Below are 21,437 nucleotides of genomic sequence, written 5' to 3'. Positions count from 1 at the left end.
AGCTGTTTGGTAAGCAAAAAATAAAACAATAAGCGTGCAAAGAGATGGGAGGAACAATCCAACAATACATTTTCTCTTTTTTGATGGTTTTCAAATGACATTTTCCCTCATTACTTCCAAATCAAATTTAAGTGGATTTTCTGCTTTTTCCATCACAACTCTACAGAACACTGTTGATCAAACAGTGGTAAACACAGTAGTAAACTGAAACAGCAATTTGGGTTGGATCAAAGCAAACTGAAGCTTATAAAAGTCTGTTCTCAGCTTTGCATCTTGTGTTTTCCTGTTATTCATCACTCACACATCGGAATCTTAAATGTCAATCCTACCATTTAATTTGAAAAGCAGCCTCTTACCTCCTTCCAGCAGCAGAAAGTGTTAGGGAGTTTCAGAGAGAGTCTGCATTGATTATAGCACTGAAGGATTCTGGAATAAGACATTTATAAAATTATAAAAATACTGAAAATAAAGGTACATGCACTTAATCAGTTTTAAGTAACAAACTATCACTGTGCATTGGATATGTAAAAATCAATTTTATGTCATGTGTATATCAAAACCTATAAAGGTGTCTGATTAAATCAACACCATTAGGGATTTTTCTACAGCAATATATATAGAGACTGTTGCTCTCACTGACATAAAAAGGGAAAAGCAGTTTCTTACAAGAATAGGTAGGCAGATAGTATTCGAGCCACAAAAGCTCATCGGTCCAGTGATCTTCCTGGTGTCTGTGGCATTAAGGAAACAGTGTGCTTTTGACTACCCCCACTGCATAAGACACTGATCCATCACAGGGATAACCCCCCACCAATGCTGGCCCCCATTTAAACAGCTGGGTGGACTGGAGCCACTGGGTACCTCACTCAAGGCACAACAGCAGGCAGGGACTCAAACCCACAGCCTGTCAGTTATGCAAGCCATGCATTTGCTTGTCCAAAATCTTTAGTATCTTGTTTCGTGCTTTATTAAAGCCCTTCTATTATTTACAATGCTTTCACTGTGTTTTTTTCCATTTCAATCTGCTTATAACAAGGTATATACAGTACACTTTGAGACAGAATGTGGGGCAGAGTTACATAGAGAGAATATTTGGGTCTGAGAATTTTGTGCCTCTGCCTGCTATAACCTTGCCTGCTAAAGTTTGTATTTTTATTCTGTCCCATTCCAATAAGGAAATTACATTTCCAGGTAGGAAAATGGAACACTGTGTGAGGAGGCACAGCTGTGATTAGCTTGCCTCTCAGGTTCTTCTGGGGTGGTCTTAGTTGCATGAAGGAAAACTAAAGAAAAGTTAGAGAGAGAGAAAAGCAAAGAGCAAAGCAAAGGCTTACCCAGCCAATTTATTACATAGTCTGGATAAGGCTCCAAAAGTGGAGGTAGGTTTTGTCTGATTTGGGCCCAATACCAAAATGAAATACAGTATGACAGGTGCCAGATGTACTGTATAAACTATTAGGAGGAAACCATCTGTGAGACCAGTTTCCCACTTTAGACTAGAAGATGCAATTAAAAGAGCCTGACCCCATCCTGTCTTACACTGTAAACATTTCTAAGCATGTACAATGATATATTGGGTATACACATCAGGGCTTCCCAAAAAGAGAACTAATTCTGTGGCCTATTAAAAGTGTGTCTGCAATAATATTTCACCTGCTGGCCCTTGTGACCACCGAAGAAACTGAATATCTCTGTCCGGGAACATCAGGGGGTAGACTGTTCAGGAAATACATCTTCTCATCAGTCTGGGGAAATAAAAGCATTAGCAAAGTAGATTCTTCCAAACTGTAGTACATGAGTGGATTAATCTTGCCGTGGTGCAGTAGTTATACAGCAGCACAACACACAGTGCTTTCTTAGAGCAAAGTGGTCTGCCATCCTTAGACCTGTCCCTCCCCCTTTTCAATTTTTTAAATTGAAATAGTAATAGTGAATAGTAACAGATATGCCACTAAACAGTAAATTCATCTCGAAGGAGCTGCAATAAATAGAAAATGAAATTTGCTATACAGATATGGAACTCCAGCTTGAGTTTGTTTTTTTTCTAATATCCTGTAGAATAGAATGAGCTTTATTGTGTTGTTAACTGGCACATTAATCTTTGCTATTTCATTTACTCATCTAGGCACACCCCAAATAAGAAGTGCCCTAATTCTAGACCAAAGGTCACATTCATTCTGCGTCACAGTTAAATAGAAGGACATTATTGAGCACCTGAAGCAAAAACTGTCAACTGTAACTGCAATCATTTCTAAAGACCAGTGAGGCTCCTCAAGAGTTAATGTTACTGGAGTAAGCAAGTGGACACAAGAATCAAGTTGAGGTTAGGTCACATAAAGATTTCTTTGCTGTGCACACTATGAAAAATAAGGAAAAGATGTAATAACCTCGTCAGGACTGACTCGCCCCTGACAACAGCAGCATTCCCACAAGCACTCAACCTGTCATTCCAACTAGGTTATGATGTCTTTCAATTAAGCCTTCGTTCTTTCAGTCGGGCTCCCAAACTCATTCCCAATCACACTAATTACATCTATATTTAAGTCTGTTCAGAATGCGAAGCTTCGCTCCGTCTTAGAGCTCAACCTTGCGAACCTAGCGAGCACACCCCTCTTCTAGTCTTAATTATAACCTTATCTACCTACCCTTAATCTCTGATTCTTCCATGCAGAAGGTTTTTCCGTTAAGAAGTTATTTATTATTTATCCAGACTTCATCTCCAGTTGAGTGAGATTTTTCCCCGTTTTTATTTTTTCCTCTTTTTTGCCAACTCGCCAGCCTCTCTTTTTTTTTCGACTGGCAGCCGTGTGCCCCTTTAAATTTTCACATCTTCTTTTCTTTTTGCACACCTCTTTACTTCGAACCCACCTCTAAACGTCAGCCTGTCTTTGACCCGTTACTATCCCACCCTGATCACTCGGATAACATCTACTGTAAAAGTGCACAGGGTCCTGGGCTTCGACTATATCTCCCCGAAGCACTACAAAAGACCTGTGAAATTCATAGCTGGACACATGGTCTTAAGACTTCAAGGACAGACAATATTTTAGGTGCTATTATTGGGCATTACTTTCTTTATATTTTCATTGCTGTTTTTGGTGGTACAGGGCATTTAATTGTTCTCTTGAGCAAGGGTTTATTTTCTCTAGGAGGGAATACTTGTCTACTCTATACGTGAATTAAAAATAGTGTTTGATCAAAGATATGTCATTATTGTTTCTGTTCATATAGTTTAGACTCATATAGTGTCTGTTCCTGTTAATAATTATTGCAGTCTCTATAGTGATGTTTGTAAAGATAAATAAGAACATTTCATTGTACTCACACAGGACCTGTCTCAGTCAGCTGAAGCATTTAAAATTAAATAACTCTGTTGTACACATGCAGTTGCAGTACTGCTTTACAGCATTAATCCATGGAGCTGAGTATGTATTAGCACAAAAAAATTAATTGACCTGCAATCCTTACTATTAACATACAGGATAAACAGCATTTAATAATCAAGGACACGTTATTGTTAATAAATAAGTACAGTTTTGAAACAATATTTATCAAGGTAAGTAAATGAAGAAAGAGAGCTGAAATCATATCAATGATCATGGGGAAAATGCACATCTCTGTTAGAATTGGTGCACTGTATAAATGCTCACAGCAGGGTCAGCACTTGGCGATGTTTATCCCCACTTTCAGTAGCCTCATATGCTGTAGAAATTATGATTTGATAGAAGGGATGCCCTCTTATTTAAGTTGTATAAATACCATAGCCAGCATGTGATGTCAGAGAGATAGCCCTGAACAGCTGCACGAAGCTGGGTCTCGCTGCCACTCTTCACTGTGTTTCACAAAATGACAGTCCTAGCTCAACTGACCAAATTTAGGGTTCCCATAAATATTTGGTTATAATCCTCCCTAAAGCAGTTGCAGAATATTCTCTAAGAGCTCAGGATATATAGTTTATGTAGAATAATGGTTTTGCTAATTTACAAGGACAATATCTGTAGTGTTAAAAAAGCTGATGATAGCTGCTCACATTTATGACATTCTGTTTGTTCTGAATTTAATCTGTCTTTCAGTTGTAATACAATTCATGTGTTTAAAGCTCAAGGAATGTAATGGTTGTCTCAAACAGGAAATAACACAATTTGAAAGAATCCCTCAGATCTCTGCCACACTGTTTTCTCAAGTGGTAACCTTACTGAAGTTCAAGCCTTTAAGCTGCTGTCTCATAAACAGTGATTCTATCTTATCTACCATGTACACAAATAATTAATTCACATACTGGTGTGCGATAAGCAGAAAAAGAGGCAAGCTCCTTAAGCAGAAAAACAGTGATACCCAGATACAGTACTTGAGCAAAAGTCGAACCCCACAAAGCCAGAAGCATCACAATAGTTCACATTTCACTTGGAGCCACTGGCACATCACAGTGCTTATTGCAGCTCAACCCTGAAATGGACTGAACAGTAATTAGCTTTCATGTCTTCCACGCTGTGCAAGAATAATGGTGAAATCAACTGGGGGACAGAAAAAATATTGATTTATTTTTTAATTAAAAAGCTGCAATCACCACCTCACCCTAGTTTTAGTTCAAACAGACTTTGATGCTAAAATAAACGGTGGACTCCAAAGAGAAGAAAACACACTATGTGAACTGATGCAGATTAAGGAAATCCATCTGAAACCACCAACTGGGCACATAACAGCAGGGCAATTAACAGCAACAAAATATTTGGCTTTTAAAACATTTACTGGTGAGCAGTAAAATGACTTCTCAAATGAAAAGGACAAACAACAGCAAGAGCTCACACTGCCAGTTTTCTGATTTAAACTACAGACATGTCTAGTTAAGGTTCTCCTCGGTGTTTGGATGATGTTAAACCGAACACAAATATGGTAAAAAAAACAAACAAACATCTGACTTTTAAAAGGCAGTGCTTGCATTGACTCTTAAATATAGTATCCTGAAAGTTAAAGTCTTTGAAGACATAAACCTACATATCATATAAGTTATATAAGTATACACTATGTATTACAATTGTAACTGTCCAATTTAATTTTTAAGGGAACATCTGGGGCGACGTTTTATGATCAGAGGTTACAATAAATTTCAACAAGTGTTTTTATTTAGTAACTCAAAATTCTTTTTCTAACAAGTAATAGAGGAAAGGCAGGCAAAAGGAACCATACTAACAGCATATAGCAGAGTTTATAGGAAAACATGTGACACTGTAGTTAACAGCTGACGTGTTGCCATGAGTCATGTGTTGTTTAGGTTTAGAAATGTAAGGTAACGATTCCTTCTTTTTCTTACACTGTAACGGATCTAACTAATATTACAGATAATAATGAATCAAGAACTAATAGCTGTCTTTTGAGAACAAAATTCAAAATTGATCATCATGTCCATGAGATTATAAGGGTTGAAAATAAAGTACAGCTTTTGAGCAAAAATAAATGGCACGGTTCCTTTTTCCTGGATTGTCTGGTAGTTCTCATTGCTACAGAGCTGTCAAATTCTTAAATCAACCCTTATGTAACTCATATTTAATATTTTTAATGGTCAAGCTGTTTAACTGTTTAGCAGCTTTTCAGCAGCTGACAATTCCCTCGGGTGGCACCTGAAGAAGGGTCCACAGCCTTGTGTTTCTTTTCTTCTCTTTTCAGCATGGAATAAACCTTACTTGTTCCTTTACTGTTATATCCTAATAGCTATCACATCATGTTGGCACATCTGGATGTGTTTCTTCAGACTTTCTATTCTCTGGAACTCCTTTGAAGTTCCAGTTGCTCTGGATTAATAATAACCATGGATTTCAGCAGGGGTACCTGCTGTGTACAAAATGTGGAATCACTCTTGGCTGAAAAAATCTCCAAATCACTGTTTCAGCAATAAAAACCTTTGATATCTTAGTCGCTGTGCTTTAAAAGACAGAGTTTTAATAAATTAACAGGGGTAGGAGACAGAGACACTTAAGGAATGCCAGTGAGTTTCACTTAATGAAGACTTATTTCCTTCAGGAAAGCATGCAATGAGGTATCCTGCCAGATCTAGAAAGGATTCCATCATGACCTCTTGCATACCTGGTATGAAACGTCCTTGGCGAAGTGATGAGTAAAGTAGTTTGCAACCGCTCCTTTCGATCTGATGACTGAGCCATCACCAGGGTAAGCTTCTATGGTGCAGACTGTGCTGCGAATTAGTCTGACAGGAAGGGAAAGGAGAAATGGCATCTTTACCAACAGACTGCTAAACCCACACAATGTATCTGTCTCACCTTAACACGCTAAACAAAGTCCCAATCAAAATCATTCGTTAAGGAAGAGGTCCAAAGAACTTGCAGGCTATCACCTTTGATCTGTTACTTAAGATCTGGATATACAGTACCATCCCAGAAACATTTTTTAGGAAAAAATAGGTGACTCGCCTGTAGACTGGGAAAGTACTCTAGTGCCTTTTGTCCTAACACTGAAAGAGATGCAATAATTTTCTCAAACAATGCACATATTATATACTAGATATAGATCTAGGAGAGGATTTTAAACCTTTTTTGGTGTGAAGAACCCCTTTCCAAAACATCTCTCCTAATATAAGGTGACACCAGTATTTATCATCAATAATTACAATTACAATAACTCTAAAGTGCTAGAAGCAAAAGTGCAGAGAAATTGGTTCCATCTGTCAGTGTTAATCCTACACATCACTGTACTCAACAAGGTGCTAAAAGTGTCCCATTGCTTTGGGGTGAGGAGGGAGAATCTGTGAGGAGACCCTGGGATTTGCAGCAGACAAATTAACTGAGAAATATCTATGAGGTGTTATCGACAGAAAGTCTGCATGAGAGGGCACATTTCCTGAAGGAGGATTTGTAGAATAAAAATAACAATCTTGAATTCTGTGATTTTGTCCTGTGGACCCTATGGCGTGAAAGAGTGAAAGATAGGAAAGTCGCCTTGGGTGCTTTCCTATAATGAAGACACACTACGAAATGATTCTTATAAAAAAAATGTACAGAGCAAATTCATCTGTACCAAGTAACTTTTTTCAACTGCACTTCCAACCATTAAATACTATATTATTATAAATATCAAATAAGACACCTTTTCTCGTGCATCTTCAGTCAAAAGAAATGAACATTTAAAGCATCTGACTGACTTACCGATAAACCACCCCTTGGCACCAAACAACACTGACAAGCTCAGTTCGAAGGAGCTGCTCCATCTCCTGGTCACCCTGGGAGAAGCGCTCCTTAAAGTTCCACCTAAACACACAGCAAACATTCCTCACAAGGAGCCCATCCAGCTCAGTGTTTCAACAAGACCACAGGCATTTTCTGGGACAGGTCATACAAACAGTTTGTCGTATGCACTGTGAAAGCAGTGCTTAACCTTTCTTAAAGCAATCTAGAAGAATTTAGCCAAAAAAAATATTTTAAAACACAGCCTGAAATATAAAAGAAACTGAAATGTAAAAGAATCAAATTTATAATGATTTTGATGGGCAAAAAACAAAAAATGGTTCCTTATACCTCTTTCTAAAACCTTAATGAACCCAGTCATGGGACAATCATGTTGAAATGGACATTTTGTATTTAGGAATGATTTTGGTTCCATAAAAACAATAATTCTCTGTATGTAGCTAATCTTACATATTCTTTCAATTCATATACAGTACAATGTCATCCGGTTTTCTGTTTTAGATTTACATATTGCTAGTTATTCAATACCCAATCAGTCACCAACATTTGTGGGCCGATTAACACACAAGAAAATCAGTGGAAACCCAACCCAATTAGACAGATCATGCTGGTCATCACAGAGACCATGGGTTTCAAATGTAAAGATCTTTAGCACTCTGCTGAACAGAGGACATTTGTAATGTGTTAATTCAACCCAGCTATTTCACATGACAATCCCAAAACCTTCTCACGAGCATGAGGGACTTGAGTCTCCCCTGTTCGAGGCAATGGGAGGATTCAACATCCTGAAAGGTAATGAGGAACGTCAACTCAATAAGCTTCTTCAGGGTTGATATTGGAACGAACCAGAGGCCACAAGTGGAAATTAAGAGGAAGTGTAAGATAGCAAACAGGACAGATTTCTTTACACAAAAGGGTTGTAGGAACCTGGAACAAGCTAACTAACCATGTTATTGAAGCTTAAATCCTGGGCTCACGCAAGAGATGGCTGGAAGAGATCCTCAGAACAATAGCTTTTTCTTGCTTGTAAACTTTATCCTCTCTGGGAATCTACAGTATATACAGTACTGCACTCAGTTGCAAAAGGCAGAATTAAAAGGGAGTGCATGTTTCTAACCTGGTCAGAAAAATAATTTTCTGCTTGCATTAATGTTTCTGCACTGGGTTTTTTCCTGGGATGTAACCTTGTTTGGTGCCTCTGTAACAACCTCGTTTCATGCCACTTTCTATAGATTTGGGTTCGCTCTCCAGTGTTTAAGCCATATACCTCTGTCAGGAACTTATGAAGAAAAGTGCAAGGAAGAGAGACTTTGGTTTCCAGTAGGTAATATTCTAGTGGATAGTGTGAGATGATGAAAGAATGGCACAGTTGTCACTGAAAACACTGCTGCTACAGCTGCATGTGATGGCAGATGGAGAGGATTCATGGATCGTGTGTGTGTCGTCTGACCTGTGCTGGTGTGGCAAGGGACAGCTCAGCGGCAGAGACTCAGGCAAGCAGCTCGCCTCTTCCTTCATTACATCTGCACCCCGGGGCTGACAGGTCTGCCCCATAGTCTTCGCATCTTTGTCTCCCACAGCGTCACTATTATTCTCCCTTACGGAGTTCCTAAAAGCGACTGCTAGAGACAGTGGATGGTGCCAGAGAGACAGATAGGATGACAGTGAATGGTGCTGAACCACCCAGGTGCAAAGGTAGGCCTGTCTGGGAGCTGTCTCAGAGAATCTGTGACTTGTGCCACTTTGACTGGAGACAACTCTCAAGCTCCTGGCGTTGGGGTGTCTATCTCCATTATCTTCTTGGGTCTCTGCCGATTCCACTTCACTGTGCGTGACCTTTGGGTTCTTGTCTCTAGAGCGCTCCTTGGCATTTCCAGGGCCACCAGCAAACTCGGTTTTTGGCTCCAGGCTGGCAGGCCTGGCTGACTTCTGGCTGGCCTTGCAGAGGAACTCCACCCAGAACTCCTGTCCCGTAGCTGACAAGCGGAGAACAGCTTTGCCGTCCACAGAGGACACCGCCACCGTCCCGTCATCTCCGAGCTTCGCACAGCCGGAACTAAGAGCGGGCCACCCCACCTCTCGTTCATAGTGGTAACACCGCTGCAACGATACAACAAAGCAAAAAAAAAAGTTGCTGCATGCGAAAAGAAAGCTGAAGAAACTCCGTACACAGCGCAAACGAATGCGGTGTGGGAGTCGTTGTTTATACTATCTGTAGGGGAGACAACTTCACGGAGCTGACTGAACAAATATATACTACGAACAATAAACCTGCAAATATGCAGCTACGTTATTACAGAGCTTCAGTATTGTGTGTGCAACGACGATTTTATCGCTGCGCTACAGAACATGAAGTTATGTTATCGGGGGAGACGGCAAACCAATTATTTGAAAGGTATGTTTCATTTACTTTATAAACACGATCATTTGGTATTACTTACGGAATGAATCTTGCACACAGCCTCAAATATAAATTTGTATCGTAAAACAAAATAGACCTTTTTAAACTAAACACCACCGCTGTGTTTAACTTTTAACTTTAAAGAAAAACAACACGAGTGAAAGCTCAAACAGAAGACGAGAAAAGTGGATAACTAAAGAGAGACTTAAAATGAGACCACGTGGGAGCACGCCGTTAGTGTTTTGCAGGAGACGTACTATACTTCCTTCGGTAAATAAAAAAGTGCGATCTGAGGGCCCACACCACCTCCGAAGAGATTTTTAGCTGCGGTTAGATCAGCAAGCGGTTACACACCTATGTGAAAAATCATTTTCCATCCATGCATCTATTTCAGGGTAGTAGTCACGTACTGTAAAAATTACCCGTATAAGCGGGTCTTCTAATTACAAGAAGAAAAACCCTGAAAGCTAACGTCAGTTAACGGTACAACACGTGAGATTTTAGACCATGAGCAGATGTTAAACATGAAATTATATTACTCATCACAATACACGTTGTGGCAAGGAGAACCAGCAAGACAGGTTGAATACTGTGCAAATATTCGTCAGAATCTGAACAAAATGAATAAAATACTAAAAGCAGTGAGCTTTATACCATTTATTTGAATTACATACACAAATATTGCCTTATACAAATATTCATGAATATATTTGACATAGTCGTACAGCTGTATTAAATCTGTCCGCAGTGCTGAGCTTTTTCCAGAAAGTCTCCGCTTGTTCACGCCGCGGGGGAAACAAAAACCTTTTAAATATACAGAACACGAGAGTGAAAACATTTTACGCCTTTACAAATCATACTGTAAAACGGAAGTCAGCAACTATAAAATTTATATATATTTATATATATATTTATACTGTCAACTGATGCGCGTCCTAAATCCTTACGTACATACTTATAATGTTTAATTTTATAGAGAGTTCATCCGTGCTTCTGATATCTTTTCAGTCTCGCCACCCTACTGTATACTGTACATCACCCATAATGGCAACGAGAACCAACAGGACACAGGTCGGATACTGTGCAATTATTCAGTCAGAACCGGAACAAAATATGGAAATAGCTACAACGCAGTGAGCTTTATACCATTTATTCGAATTAAAGAGCGATTTCAAATAAAACATTATACAAATATTCATTAATATATTTCACATTGTTGTCCAGCTGTTCTAAATCCGTCCGCGCCGCTGAGCACTTTTCCCAGAGAGTCTCCGCTTGCTCGCGCAGGGAGGAAACACGACATTTTATTTTTTACCCCAACATTTGGATTAAAACCCTTTTAAATATACAGAATACAGGGCTGAAAAAAAACGGAGGTCAGCAACTACTGTACAATTGCGACGGGCAATGACGACTAATGACAGGAACAGTGTGAGTGTGCTGAGCCTGTACTGAAGGAGAACACAGCCCCCTCCTGGAGGAGTTTTACAATGACAACACACGACCGTTAGCTCCGCACAATTCCGGGGTCGAACCCAATTCAGAATTGCATACTGTAGGAAACTTGTCAATTAGCAAGACAAGCTAGTGATACTGGTGTCTTTAACTATACTGTTACAGGAAATTTCTTACCTAGGGAGAGTGAATCACCTAAGTTTTTTTTGCACAGCTCGAATATTATCATGCTTTTTAGATTCTAAAGGTGTTTGCATGAATTGTTGATTCGGCAAAACTGTAATTCATGCGCCATGCTAATGAAGATTTGAGACTTCATTTGTATCGGAGGTTTTCTATCGATATTCATGGTAAATGGAACTAGTTTTGCACCTTTTGAATGCACTAACGCTTAGTGAAACGCGCTAATGCTGCCATACCGTCTTGCTGGGTGAAAGGCAGACTCTTTATTACGTCATCACTGGTAATATGATGAGTTGAACCAAGACTTTGTTACATCACTTCGTAACTATGCCAGCGTAGAAAATAAACTTTTTAAGCGCGTTTAGTTCAAGCTCACACGCGGTAAGAAGGTAGTCGAAGATTAAAAAGAAGTTTGAAGAAAACACTTTCTCAGACAGAGAAGCCTCAAAATATTGATTTTATCTGAAACATAAAGGTAGGACATTTTTAACTTATTTACTCAAGGTACTGCTCTTCTATGTACAAGAATAGACTTTTTTACAGATATACAGTATGCACACTGAAAGTCAAAGTCGTCTTTCATTTAAATGTTAAAGAAATAAGATGTCAGTATTGAACTATTCAGGTTAACCTAATCATTTTCTGTGGGGTTTCAAGATGGATGCCAAGGAGGGGAACAACCTCCGAGTGAAAGCTGTGGAGGGTAAGGCGAGACAATCAGAAGATTGCTTGGTAAGTTGAAAAAGGATGCGTCTCCACGATCAGCTCTTTAATTACTGGATAAGATTAGTTTCTTCTGGGGCAAATGTGTCTCACATTGTTTCCAATATCCACTACTGCCACATAAATGTACAAAAAATGGAAAGAAACCCAGAAAATCGTTCATATTCAAACTAGGAATTTTGTTTGACACTTTAGACAAAGAAAGGAGGAGTCGAAATGAGTCAAAAGCAGACTGCTGACCCCCGCCTGGATGTCAAAACCTCAACAGCCATTTCTGAGGGGCCAAAAAGAAAACAGCGGTTTGAGAAGGATGATGGTGATCTGTCCAGAGATGTGGACAGACTCATTGCTGAAATAGAGGAGATGTTCAGCGACTCGTCCAGTCAAACCCATCCTGGCCGAGACAAACAGGCGGAGCAGACAGAGCCCCTCATGTCCTGCGAGGACAGTGGCAAGGAGCCCTGGTCAGACGCAGGACCACCGTCTCGCGTACGCCTACCCAGACCAAAGGCGTCATATGGCAGGAGGATGAAGAGCAGAGGTACAGAGGTGAGGAAGGGCGTTGGGGTCCAAACCACCAGTGAGACCCGTCATCACAGGGGCACTTGAAGACCAGCAAGGGCAAAAAACATTAGGAAAAATTCTGGCTTTGGCAACTTAATAAACTGGATGTACAGTATTGTGTTTAACAGATACATATTGAGATATTATACACGGTAGTTCTGGTTTTTATTTGTAGACAATTTTTAACTTTTTAGGTAAAACAAGGAGTCATACCTTCTGAAAAGGAGACTGTTGAACTCCTCTCTGAGATCCTGACCCCACAAACAGTTTCTGAGGGGCCAAAAAGAAGAAAACATTGTGGGAATGACAATGTCTCCAGAGATGTGGACAGACCCTTTGCTGAAATAGAGATGTTCAGCGACTCCTCCAATGAAACCCATCCTGGCCGAGACAAACAGGCGGAGCAGACAGAGCCCCTCAGGTCCTGCGAGGACAGCGGCAAGGAGCCCTGGACTGACGCAGGACCACCGTCTCGCGTACGCCTACCCAGACCAAAGGCGTCATATGGCAGGAGGATGGAGAGCAGAGGTACAGAGGTGAGGAAGGGTGTTGGGGTCCAAACCACCAGTGAGATCCGTCATCACAGGGGCACTTTAACACCAGCAAGGAAAAAGTTTTGTTTTAAATACATTAAGAAAAGTTTTGGCTTTGCCTGTGTAATAAATTGTATATACATTATTATGTTTGTAATATATGTTGATACATACTGTATATATTGTGATTCTGTCTTGTATGTGCCTAAGTATTTTATTTAACTCCTTAGATAAAGGAAGGTGGCGTCACCGACTTCTTCCCTGAGATCCTGACCCAAAGGGCAGTTTCTGAAGGGCCAAAAAGAAGACAACATATTAGGAAAGACGATGTTTCCAGAGATGGGGACAGACTTATGGCCAAAATAGATGAGCTGCTTAAGGTATCCCCCTGTGAAACCCCTCCTGGCCGTGACATCCTTCCATTTTTATCCGAAAGACCACTGTCGGAAGATCCACATCAGATCAGAGTCCGTGGCCTTGCCAAGAAGACCCAGACTGACCTGTCACTGGTGGAGGAGTTTAAACAGGATGCTTTAAGCACAGTAAAGGGAGAACACCCCAGAATACCTTTCGACAGCAACAATTCCCAGACTGCCAAAGAGACCTGCGTTGCTGAGGAGCTTGGCGAGATGTCAGAACAGCCAGCTCCTCCAGTGCTCTCCTTGACAGAGCCCGTGAAGGCGACAGTGATGGAGGCTTCAATGAACAGCTGCCCAGGACACCCGCTGCCTCGTATACGTCAGCCCAGACCAAAGGCCTCATATGGCAGAAGGATCACGAATGGGGCCATAGAGGTGAGGAAGGGTTCGGGGTTCCAGGTCGCCCGTAAGATCGCTCATGTGTGGCAGGAGCCCTTTACCACCAGCGAAGAAAGTCCCACCAAGTGCAACTCTGGTAATTTTCCACCCCAGAGTGAAGGCTCCTTAATAAGACCACATCATCCTCGGTGTTTGAAACTGCAAATGGAGGAGAAGATCCCGGCATTGGAGAGCTTCCCTAAGGAGGCTTGGGCAGGAGGAAAGAAAAGAGAGAAAAAGACAAAAAAACAAACCCGTCTCATATCTGTCCAAGCTGAAGAAGACATGCAGTTGGACAAGGAGACCAGCAACCATGACATCTCATCTTTTACATCTGAGTTCCCACCAGATAACGGGGAGAAGGAAGACAATGAAATTCATGTCCCTCCAAAACCCACAACGATCAGTACAGAACCAGAGGACACTTTACAAACTGAAAGCATCAGTGCCCGACCGGGACAAATAGAAGCCATGGTTGGACAACTTAAAGTTTTGGCAACAGAAAAGGAAGTCGAACAGGAAAAGGCTAGTAGTGTCTGGAAGAAGCTCCTTAGGAAAACCGGTGCCAGGAAGATGAAAGAAAGTCCAAAGAAACTCAACAGAGACTCAGAGAGTGCCACACCATCTTCATTTAAAACACAACAGAAGGATAATGAGGTAAAAACAAAGTAGAAATGTTATGTGATATTTGTTTTCTGTGTTGTTTCTTCCAGTTGTGGTTAGTTTTTCTAGAAGCTGTAAATGGGAATGGGAGGTAACTATGTAACTAAGTATACTGTACCTGACAAATCTCATGCCCACAATGCCTGCTGGGATAGCCAAGCAGTGTGACATCACCTGTGTAAAGACAGGGAAGTCAAAGATGGCCAAGTGTGTAAGTCAACACTGAAATTATGTTTAAAATACCTTCTGTTTCAGAGCTCAACTCAAGAACAGCCTTCATGCAATCAAGAGAGACTTACTACAGAGAGAGTAGAGGGAAGCTGTACCTCCTGCTTTGCTTTTCTTAAGCTTTTTAGGAGGAAGAGAAGGTGAAGGGACTGCAATCAGACTGGCAGTAGCATAGCCCCTGCAACATTCTTTCACTTCAATGATTACTGAAACAACAGGGCTGGACGTGTACAATACGTCAACAGAAAATAACAGAGCCTTCATTTTTTGTAAATACACAGAGACTTAATAAATTCTTTAATTGTTAACATAAAGTTGTTTGTGTGCATTTTAATCCGTGGTTCACAAAGTTTCTGGCTGAAGTTAGATCCGCAAGTGGTTGCAGCGTTTGTTAAAGGAAAATTAAAAATCCTTTTCCATCCTTACATCTATCTCAGAAAAGTAGCCAAGTAAAACAACGTCGTTGTGTCCCTGTTGTATCTCCTAATTCCAAGCAAAAACATGGAAAACTGTCGTTAGATAAAATACTGTACATCGTGTAAGCTTGTGGAGCAGTCAGATATCAAGTATTAAATAATACAAATTTCATACAATGAACTTCACAATGATAAAAACACTGATTAAGATTAAGCACTAATAGCTACGAAATAGGTTGATCCTTCTTACTTCTCCCCTCTAGCGGTGGGAGGGAGTCGGGGGGACATTAAGGTGTTTTATGAGCCGAAGACGTTTTTGAAAGAAACTGAAGTCACGTTGTATTAGGAGAAACACTTGTAAACCAGCTCTCCCAGAGTGTCTTAACTGTCAACTGATGCGCGTCCTAAATCCTTACATACATACTTATAATGTTTAATTGTATAGAGAGTTCCTCCGTGCTTCTGATATCTTTTCAGTCTCGCCACCCTATACTGTACATCACCCATAATGGCAACGAGAACCAACAGGACACAGGTCGGATACTGTGCAATTATTCAGTCAGAACCGGAACAAAATATGGAAATAGCTACAACGCAGTGAGCTTTATACCATTTATTCGAATTAAAGAGCGATTTCAAATAAAACATTATACAAATATTCATTAATATATTTCACATTGTTGTCCAGCTGTTCTAAATCCGTCCGCGCCGCTGAGCACTTTTCCCAGAGAGTCTCCGCTTGCTCGCGCAGGGAGGAAACACGACATTTTATTTTTTACCCCAACATTTGGATTAAAACCCTTTTAAATATACAGAATACAGGGCTGAAAAAAAACGGAGGTCAGCAACTACTGTACAATTGCGACGGGCAATGACGACTAATGACAGGAACAGTGTGAGTGTGCTGAGCCTGTACTGAAGGAGAACACAGCCCCCTCCTGGAGGAGTTTTACAATGACAACACACGACCGTTAGCTCCGCACAATTCCGGGGTCGAACCCAATTCAGAATTGCATACTGTAGGAAACTTGTCAATTAGCAAGACAAGCTAGTGATACTGGTGTCTTTAACTATACTGTTACAGGAAATTTCTTACCTAGGGAGAGTGAATCACCTAAGTTTTTTTTGCACAGCTCGAATATTATCATGCTTTTTAGATTCTAAAGGTGTTTGCATGAATTGTTGATTCGGCAAAACTGTAATTCATGCGCCATGCTAATGAAGATTTGAGACTTCATTTGTATCGGAGGTTTTCTATCGATATTCATGGTAAATGGAACTAGTTTTGCACCTTTTGAATGCACTAACGCTTAGTGAAACGCGCTAATGCTGCCATACCGTCTTGCTGGGTGAAAGGCAGACTCTTTATTACGTCATCACTGGTAATATGATGAGTTGAACCAAGACTTTGTTACATCACTTCGTAACTATGCCAGCGTAGAAAATAAACTTTTTAAGCGCGTTTAGTTCAAGCTCACACGCGGTAAGAAGGTAGTCGAAGATTAAAAAGAAATTTGAAGAAAACACTTTCTCAAACAGAGAAGCCTCAAAATATTGATTTTATCTTAAACATAAAGGTAGGACATTTTTAACTTATTTACTCAAGGTACTGCTCTTCTATGTACAAGAATAGACTTTTTTACAGATATACAGTATGCACACTGAAAGTCAAAGCCGTCTTTCATTTAAATGTTAAAGAAATAAGATGTCAGTATTGAACTATTCAGGTTAACCTAATCATTTTCTGTGGGGTTTCAAGATGGATGCCAAGGAGGGGAACAACCTCCGAGTGAAAGCTGTGGAGGGTAAGGCGAGACAATCAGAAGATTGCTTGGTAAGTTGAAAAAGGATGCGTCTCCACGATCAGCTCTTTAATTACTGGATAAGATTAGTTTCTTCTGGGGCAAATGTGTCTCACATTGTTTCCAATATCCACTACTGCCACATAAATGTACAAAAAATGGAAAGAAACCCAGAAAATCGTTCATATTCAAACTAGGAATTTTGTTTGACACTTTAGACAAAGAAAGGAGGAGTCGAAATGAGTCAAAAGCAGACTGCTGACCCCCGCCTGGATGTCAAAACCTCAACAGCCATTTCTGAGGGGCCAAAAAGAAAACAGCGGTTTGAGAAGGATGATGGTGATCTGTCCAGAGATGTGGACAGACTCATTGCTGAAATAGAGGAGATGTTCAGCGACTCGTCCAGTCAAACCCATCCTGGCCGAGACAAACAGGCGGAGCAGACAGAGCCCCTCATGTCCTGCGAGGACAGTGGCAAGGAGCCCTGGTCAGACGCAGGACCACCGTCTCGCGTACGCCTACCCAGACCAAAGGCGTCATATGGCAGGAGGATGAAGAGCAGAGGTACAGAGGTGAGGAAGGGCGTTGGGGTCCAAACCACCAGTGAGACCCGTCATCACAGGGGCACTTGAAGACCAGCAAGGGCAAAAAACATTAGGAAAAATTCTGGCTTTGGCAACTTAATAAACTGGATGTACAGTATTGTGTTTAACAGATACATATTGAGATATTATACACGGTAGTTCTGGTTTTTATTTGTAGACAATTTTTAACTTTTTAGGTAAAACAAGGAGTCATACCTTCTGAAAAGGAGACTGTTGAACTCCTCTCTGAGATCCTGACCCCACAAACAGTTTCTGAGGGGCCAAAAAGAAGAAAACATTGTGGGAATGACAATGTCTCCAGAGATGTGGACAGACACTTTGCTGAAATAGAGATGTTCAGCGACTCCTCCAATGAAACCCATCCTGGCCGAGACAAACAGGCGGAGCAGACAGAGCCCCTCAGGTCCTGCGAGGACAGCGGCAAGGAGCCCTGGTCTGACGCAGGACCACCGTCTCGCGTACGTCTACCCAGACCAAAGGCGTCATATGGCAGGAGGATGGAGAGCAGAGGTACAGAGGTGAGGAAGGGCGTTGGGGTCCAAACCACCAGTGAGATCCGTCATCACAGGGGCACTTTAACACCAGCAAGGAAAAAGTTTTGTTTTAAATACATTAAGAAAAGTTTTGGCTTTGCCTGTGTAATAAATTGTATATACATTATTATGTTTGTAATATATGTTGATACATACTGTATATACTGTATTGTGATTCTGTCTTTTACTGTATGTGCCTAAGTATTTTATTTAACTCCTTAGATAAAGGAAGGTGGCGTCACCGACTTCTTCCCTGAGATCCTGACCCAAAGAGCAGTTTCTGAAGGGCCAAAAAGAAGACAACATATTAGGAAAGACGATGTTTCCAGAGATGGGGACAGACTTATGGCCAAAATAGATGAGCTGCTTAAGGTATCCCCCTGTGAAACCCCTCCTGGCCGTGACATCCTTCCATTTTTATCCGAAAGACCACTGTCGGAAGATCCACATCAGATCAGAGTCCGTGGCCTTGCCAAGAAGACCCAGACTGACCTGTCACTGGTGGAGGAGTTTAAACAGGATGCGTTAAGCACAGTAAAGGGAGAACACCCCAGAATACCTTTCGACAGCAACAATTCCCAGACTGCCAAAGAGACCTGCGTTGCTGAGGAGCTTGGCGAGATGTCAGAACAGCCAGCTCCTCCAGTGCTCTCCTTGACAGAGCCCGTGAAGGCGACAGTGATGGAGGCTTCAATGAACAGCTGCCCAGGACACCCGCTGCCTCGTATACGTCAGCCCAGACCAAAGGCCTCATATGGCAGAAGGATCACGAATGGGGCCATAGAGGTGAGGAAGGGTTCGGGGTTCCAGGTCGCCCGTAAGATCGCTCATGTGTGGCAGGAGCCCTTTACCACCAGCGAAGAAAGTCCCACCAAGTGCAACTCTGGTAATTTTCCACCCCAGAGTGAAGGCTCCTTAATAAGACCACATCATCCTCGGTGTTTGAAACTGCAAATGGAGGAGAAGATCCCGGCATTGGAGAGCTTCCCTAAGGAGGCTTGGGCAGGAGGAAAGAAAAGAGAGAAAAAGACAAAAAAACAAACCCGTCTCATATCTGTCCAAGCTGAAGAAGACATGCAGTTGGACAAGGAGACCAGCAACCATGACATCTCATCTTTTACATCTGAGTTCCCACCAGATAACGGGGAGAAGGAAGACAATGAAATTCATGTCCCTCCAAAACCCACAACGATCAGTACAGAACCAGAGGACACTTTACAAACTGAAAGCATCAGTGCCCGACCGGGACAAATAGAAGCCATGGTTGGACAACTTAAAGTTTTGGCAACAGAAAAGGAAGTCGAACAGGAAAAGGCTAGTAGTGTCTGGAAGAAGCTCCTTAGGAAAACCGGTGCCAGGAAGATGAAAGAAAGTCCAAAGAAACTCAACAGAGACTCAGAGAGTGCCACACCATCTTCATTTAAAACACAACAGAAGGATAATGAGGTAAAAACAAAGTAGAAATGTTATGTGATATTTGTTTTCTGTGTTGTTTCTTCCAGTTGTGGTTAGTTTTTCTAGAAGCTGTAAATGGGAATGGGAGGTAACTATGTAACTAAGTATACTGTACCTGACAAATCTCATGCCCACAATGCCTGCTGGGATAGCCAAGCAGTGTGACATCACCTGTGTAAAGACAGGGAAGTCAAAGATGGCCAAGTGTGTAAGTCAACACTGAAATTATGTTTAAAATACCTTCTGTTTCAGAGCTCAACTCAAGAACAGCCTTCATGCAATCAAGAGAGACTTACTACAGAGAGAGTAGAGGGAAGCTGTACCTCCTGCTTTGCTTTTCTTAAGCTTTTTAGGAGGAAGAGAAGGTGAAGGGACTGCAATCAGACTGGCAGTAGCATAGCCCCTGCAACATTCTTTCACTTCAATGATTACTGAAACAACAGGGCTGGACGTGTACAATACGTTAACAGAAAATAACAGAGCCTTCATTTTTTGTAAATACACAGAGACTTAATAAATTCTTTAATTGTTAACATAAAGTTGTTTGTGTGCATTTTAATCCGTGGTTCACAAAGTTTCTGGCTGAAGTTAGATCCGCAAGTGGTTGCAGCGTTTGTTAAAGGAAAATTAAAAATCCTTTTCCATCCTTACATCTATCTCAGAAAAGTAGCCAAGTAAAGCAACGTCGTTGTGTCCCTGTTGTATCTCCTAATTCCAAGCAAAAACATGGAAAACTGTCGTTAGATAAAATACTGTACATCGTGTAAGCTTGTGGAGCAGTCAGATATCAAGTATTAAATAATACAAATTTCATACAATGAACTTCACAATGATAAAAACACTGATTAAGATTAAGCACTAATAGCTACGAAATAGGTTGATCCTTCTTACTTCTCCCCTCTAGCGGTGGGAGGGAGTCGGGGGGACATTGAGGTGTTTTATGAGCCGAAGACGTTTTTGAAAGGAACTGAAGTCACGTTGTATTAGGAGAAACACTTGTAAACCAGCTCTCCCAGAGTGTCTTAACTGTCAACTGATGCGCGTCCTAAATCCTTACATACATACTTATAATGTTTAATTGTATAGAGAGTTCCTCCGTGCTTCTGATATCTTTTCAGTCTCGCCACCCTATACTGTACATCACCCATAATGGCAACGAGAACCAACAGGACACAGGTCGGATACTGTGCAATTATTCAGTCAGAACCGGAACAAAATATGGAAATAGCTACAACGCAGTGAGCTTTATACCATTTATTCGAATTAAAGAGCGATTTCAAATAAAACATTATACAAATATTCATTAATATATTTCACATTGTTGTCCAGCTGTTCTAAATCCGTCCGCGCCGCTGAGCACTTTTCCCAGAGAGTCTCCGCTTGCTCGCGCAGGGAGGAAACACGACATTTTATTTTTTACCCCAACATTTGGATTAAAACCCTTTTAAATATACAGAATACAGGGCTGAAAAAAAACGGAGGTCAGCAACTACTGTACAATTGCGACGGGCAATGACGACTAATGACAGGAACAGTGTGAGTGTGCTGAGCCTGTACTGAAGGAGAACACAGCCCCCTCCTGGAGGAGTTTTACAATGACAACACACGACCGTTAGCTCCGCACAATTCCGGGGTCGAACCCAATTCAGAATTGCATACTGTAGGAAACTTGTCAATTAGCAAGACAAGCTAGTGATACTGGTGTCTTTAACTATACTGTTACAGGAAATTTCTTACCTAGGGAGAGTGAATCACCTAAGTTTTTTTTGCACAGCTCGAATATTATCATGCTTCTTAGATTCTAAAGGTGTTTGCATGAATTGTTGATTCGGCAAAACTGTAATTCATGCGCCATGCTAATGAAGATTTGAGACTTCATTTGT

The 21,437-nt window shown here is 41.1% G+C and overlaps 3 protein-coding genes across 3 annotated transcripts in view; 2 read left to right on the top strand and 1 right to left on the bottom strand.

Annotated features, from left to right (window-relative positions):
- The window catches only part of c3h5orf34 (chromosome 3 C5orf34 homolog), a 128,443-nt gene that overhangs the window by 6,530 nt on the left and 100,476 nt on the right, over positions 1-21,437 (bottom strand). Inside the window, exons 3-7 of the mRNA XM_088910956.1 lie at positions 8,647-9,296; positions 7,158-7,259; positions 6,082-6,202; positions 1,654-1,745; positions 357-426 (exon numbers count right to left, since the gene is read on the bottom strand). Coding sequence (XP_088767082.1) covers positions 357-426; positions 1,654-1,745; positions 6,082-6,202; positions 7,158-7,259; positions 8,647-9,296 — 1,035 coding nt within the window. The remainder of the gene's footprint in view (positions 1-356; positions 427-1,653; positions 1,746-6,081; positions 6,203-7,157; positions 7,260-8,646; positions 9,297-21,437) is intronic.
- On the top strand, positions 11,893-14,887 carry LOC148838123 (uncharacterized). Its single transcript, XM_088910955.1, has 5 exons — positions 11,893-11,967; positions 12,154-12,507; positions 12,717-13,058; positions 13,292-14,509; positions 14,771-14,887. The coding sequence occupies exons 1-5, from the start codon at positions 11,893-11,895 to the stop codon at positions 14,885-14,887; spliced, it is 2,106 nt and encodes a 701-aa protein (XP_088767081.1).
- On the top strand, positions 16,919-19,923 carry LOC148838122 (uncharacterized). Its single transcript, XM_088910954.1, has 5 exons — positions 16,919-16,993; positions 17,180-17,533; positions 17,743-18,084; positions 18,328-19,545; positions 19,807-19,923. The coding sequence occupies exons 1-5, from the start codon at positions 16,919-16,921 to the stop codon at positions 19,921-19,923; spliced, it is 2,106 nt and encodes a 701-aa protein (XP_088767080.1).

Source organism: Atractosteus spatula, chromosome 3 (genome assembly GCF_055471065.1).
Source record: "Atractosteus spatula isolate fAtrSpa1 chromosome 3, fAtrSpa1.hap1, whole genome shotgun sequence".
NCBI classification, from domain to species: Eukaryota; Metazoa; Chordata; class Actinopteri; order Semionotiformes; family Lepisosteidae; genus Atractosteus; species Atractosteus spatula.
This window is presented reverse-complemented; position numbering and strand designations above follow the sequence as displayed.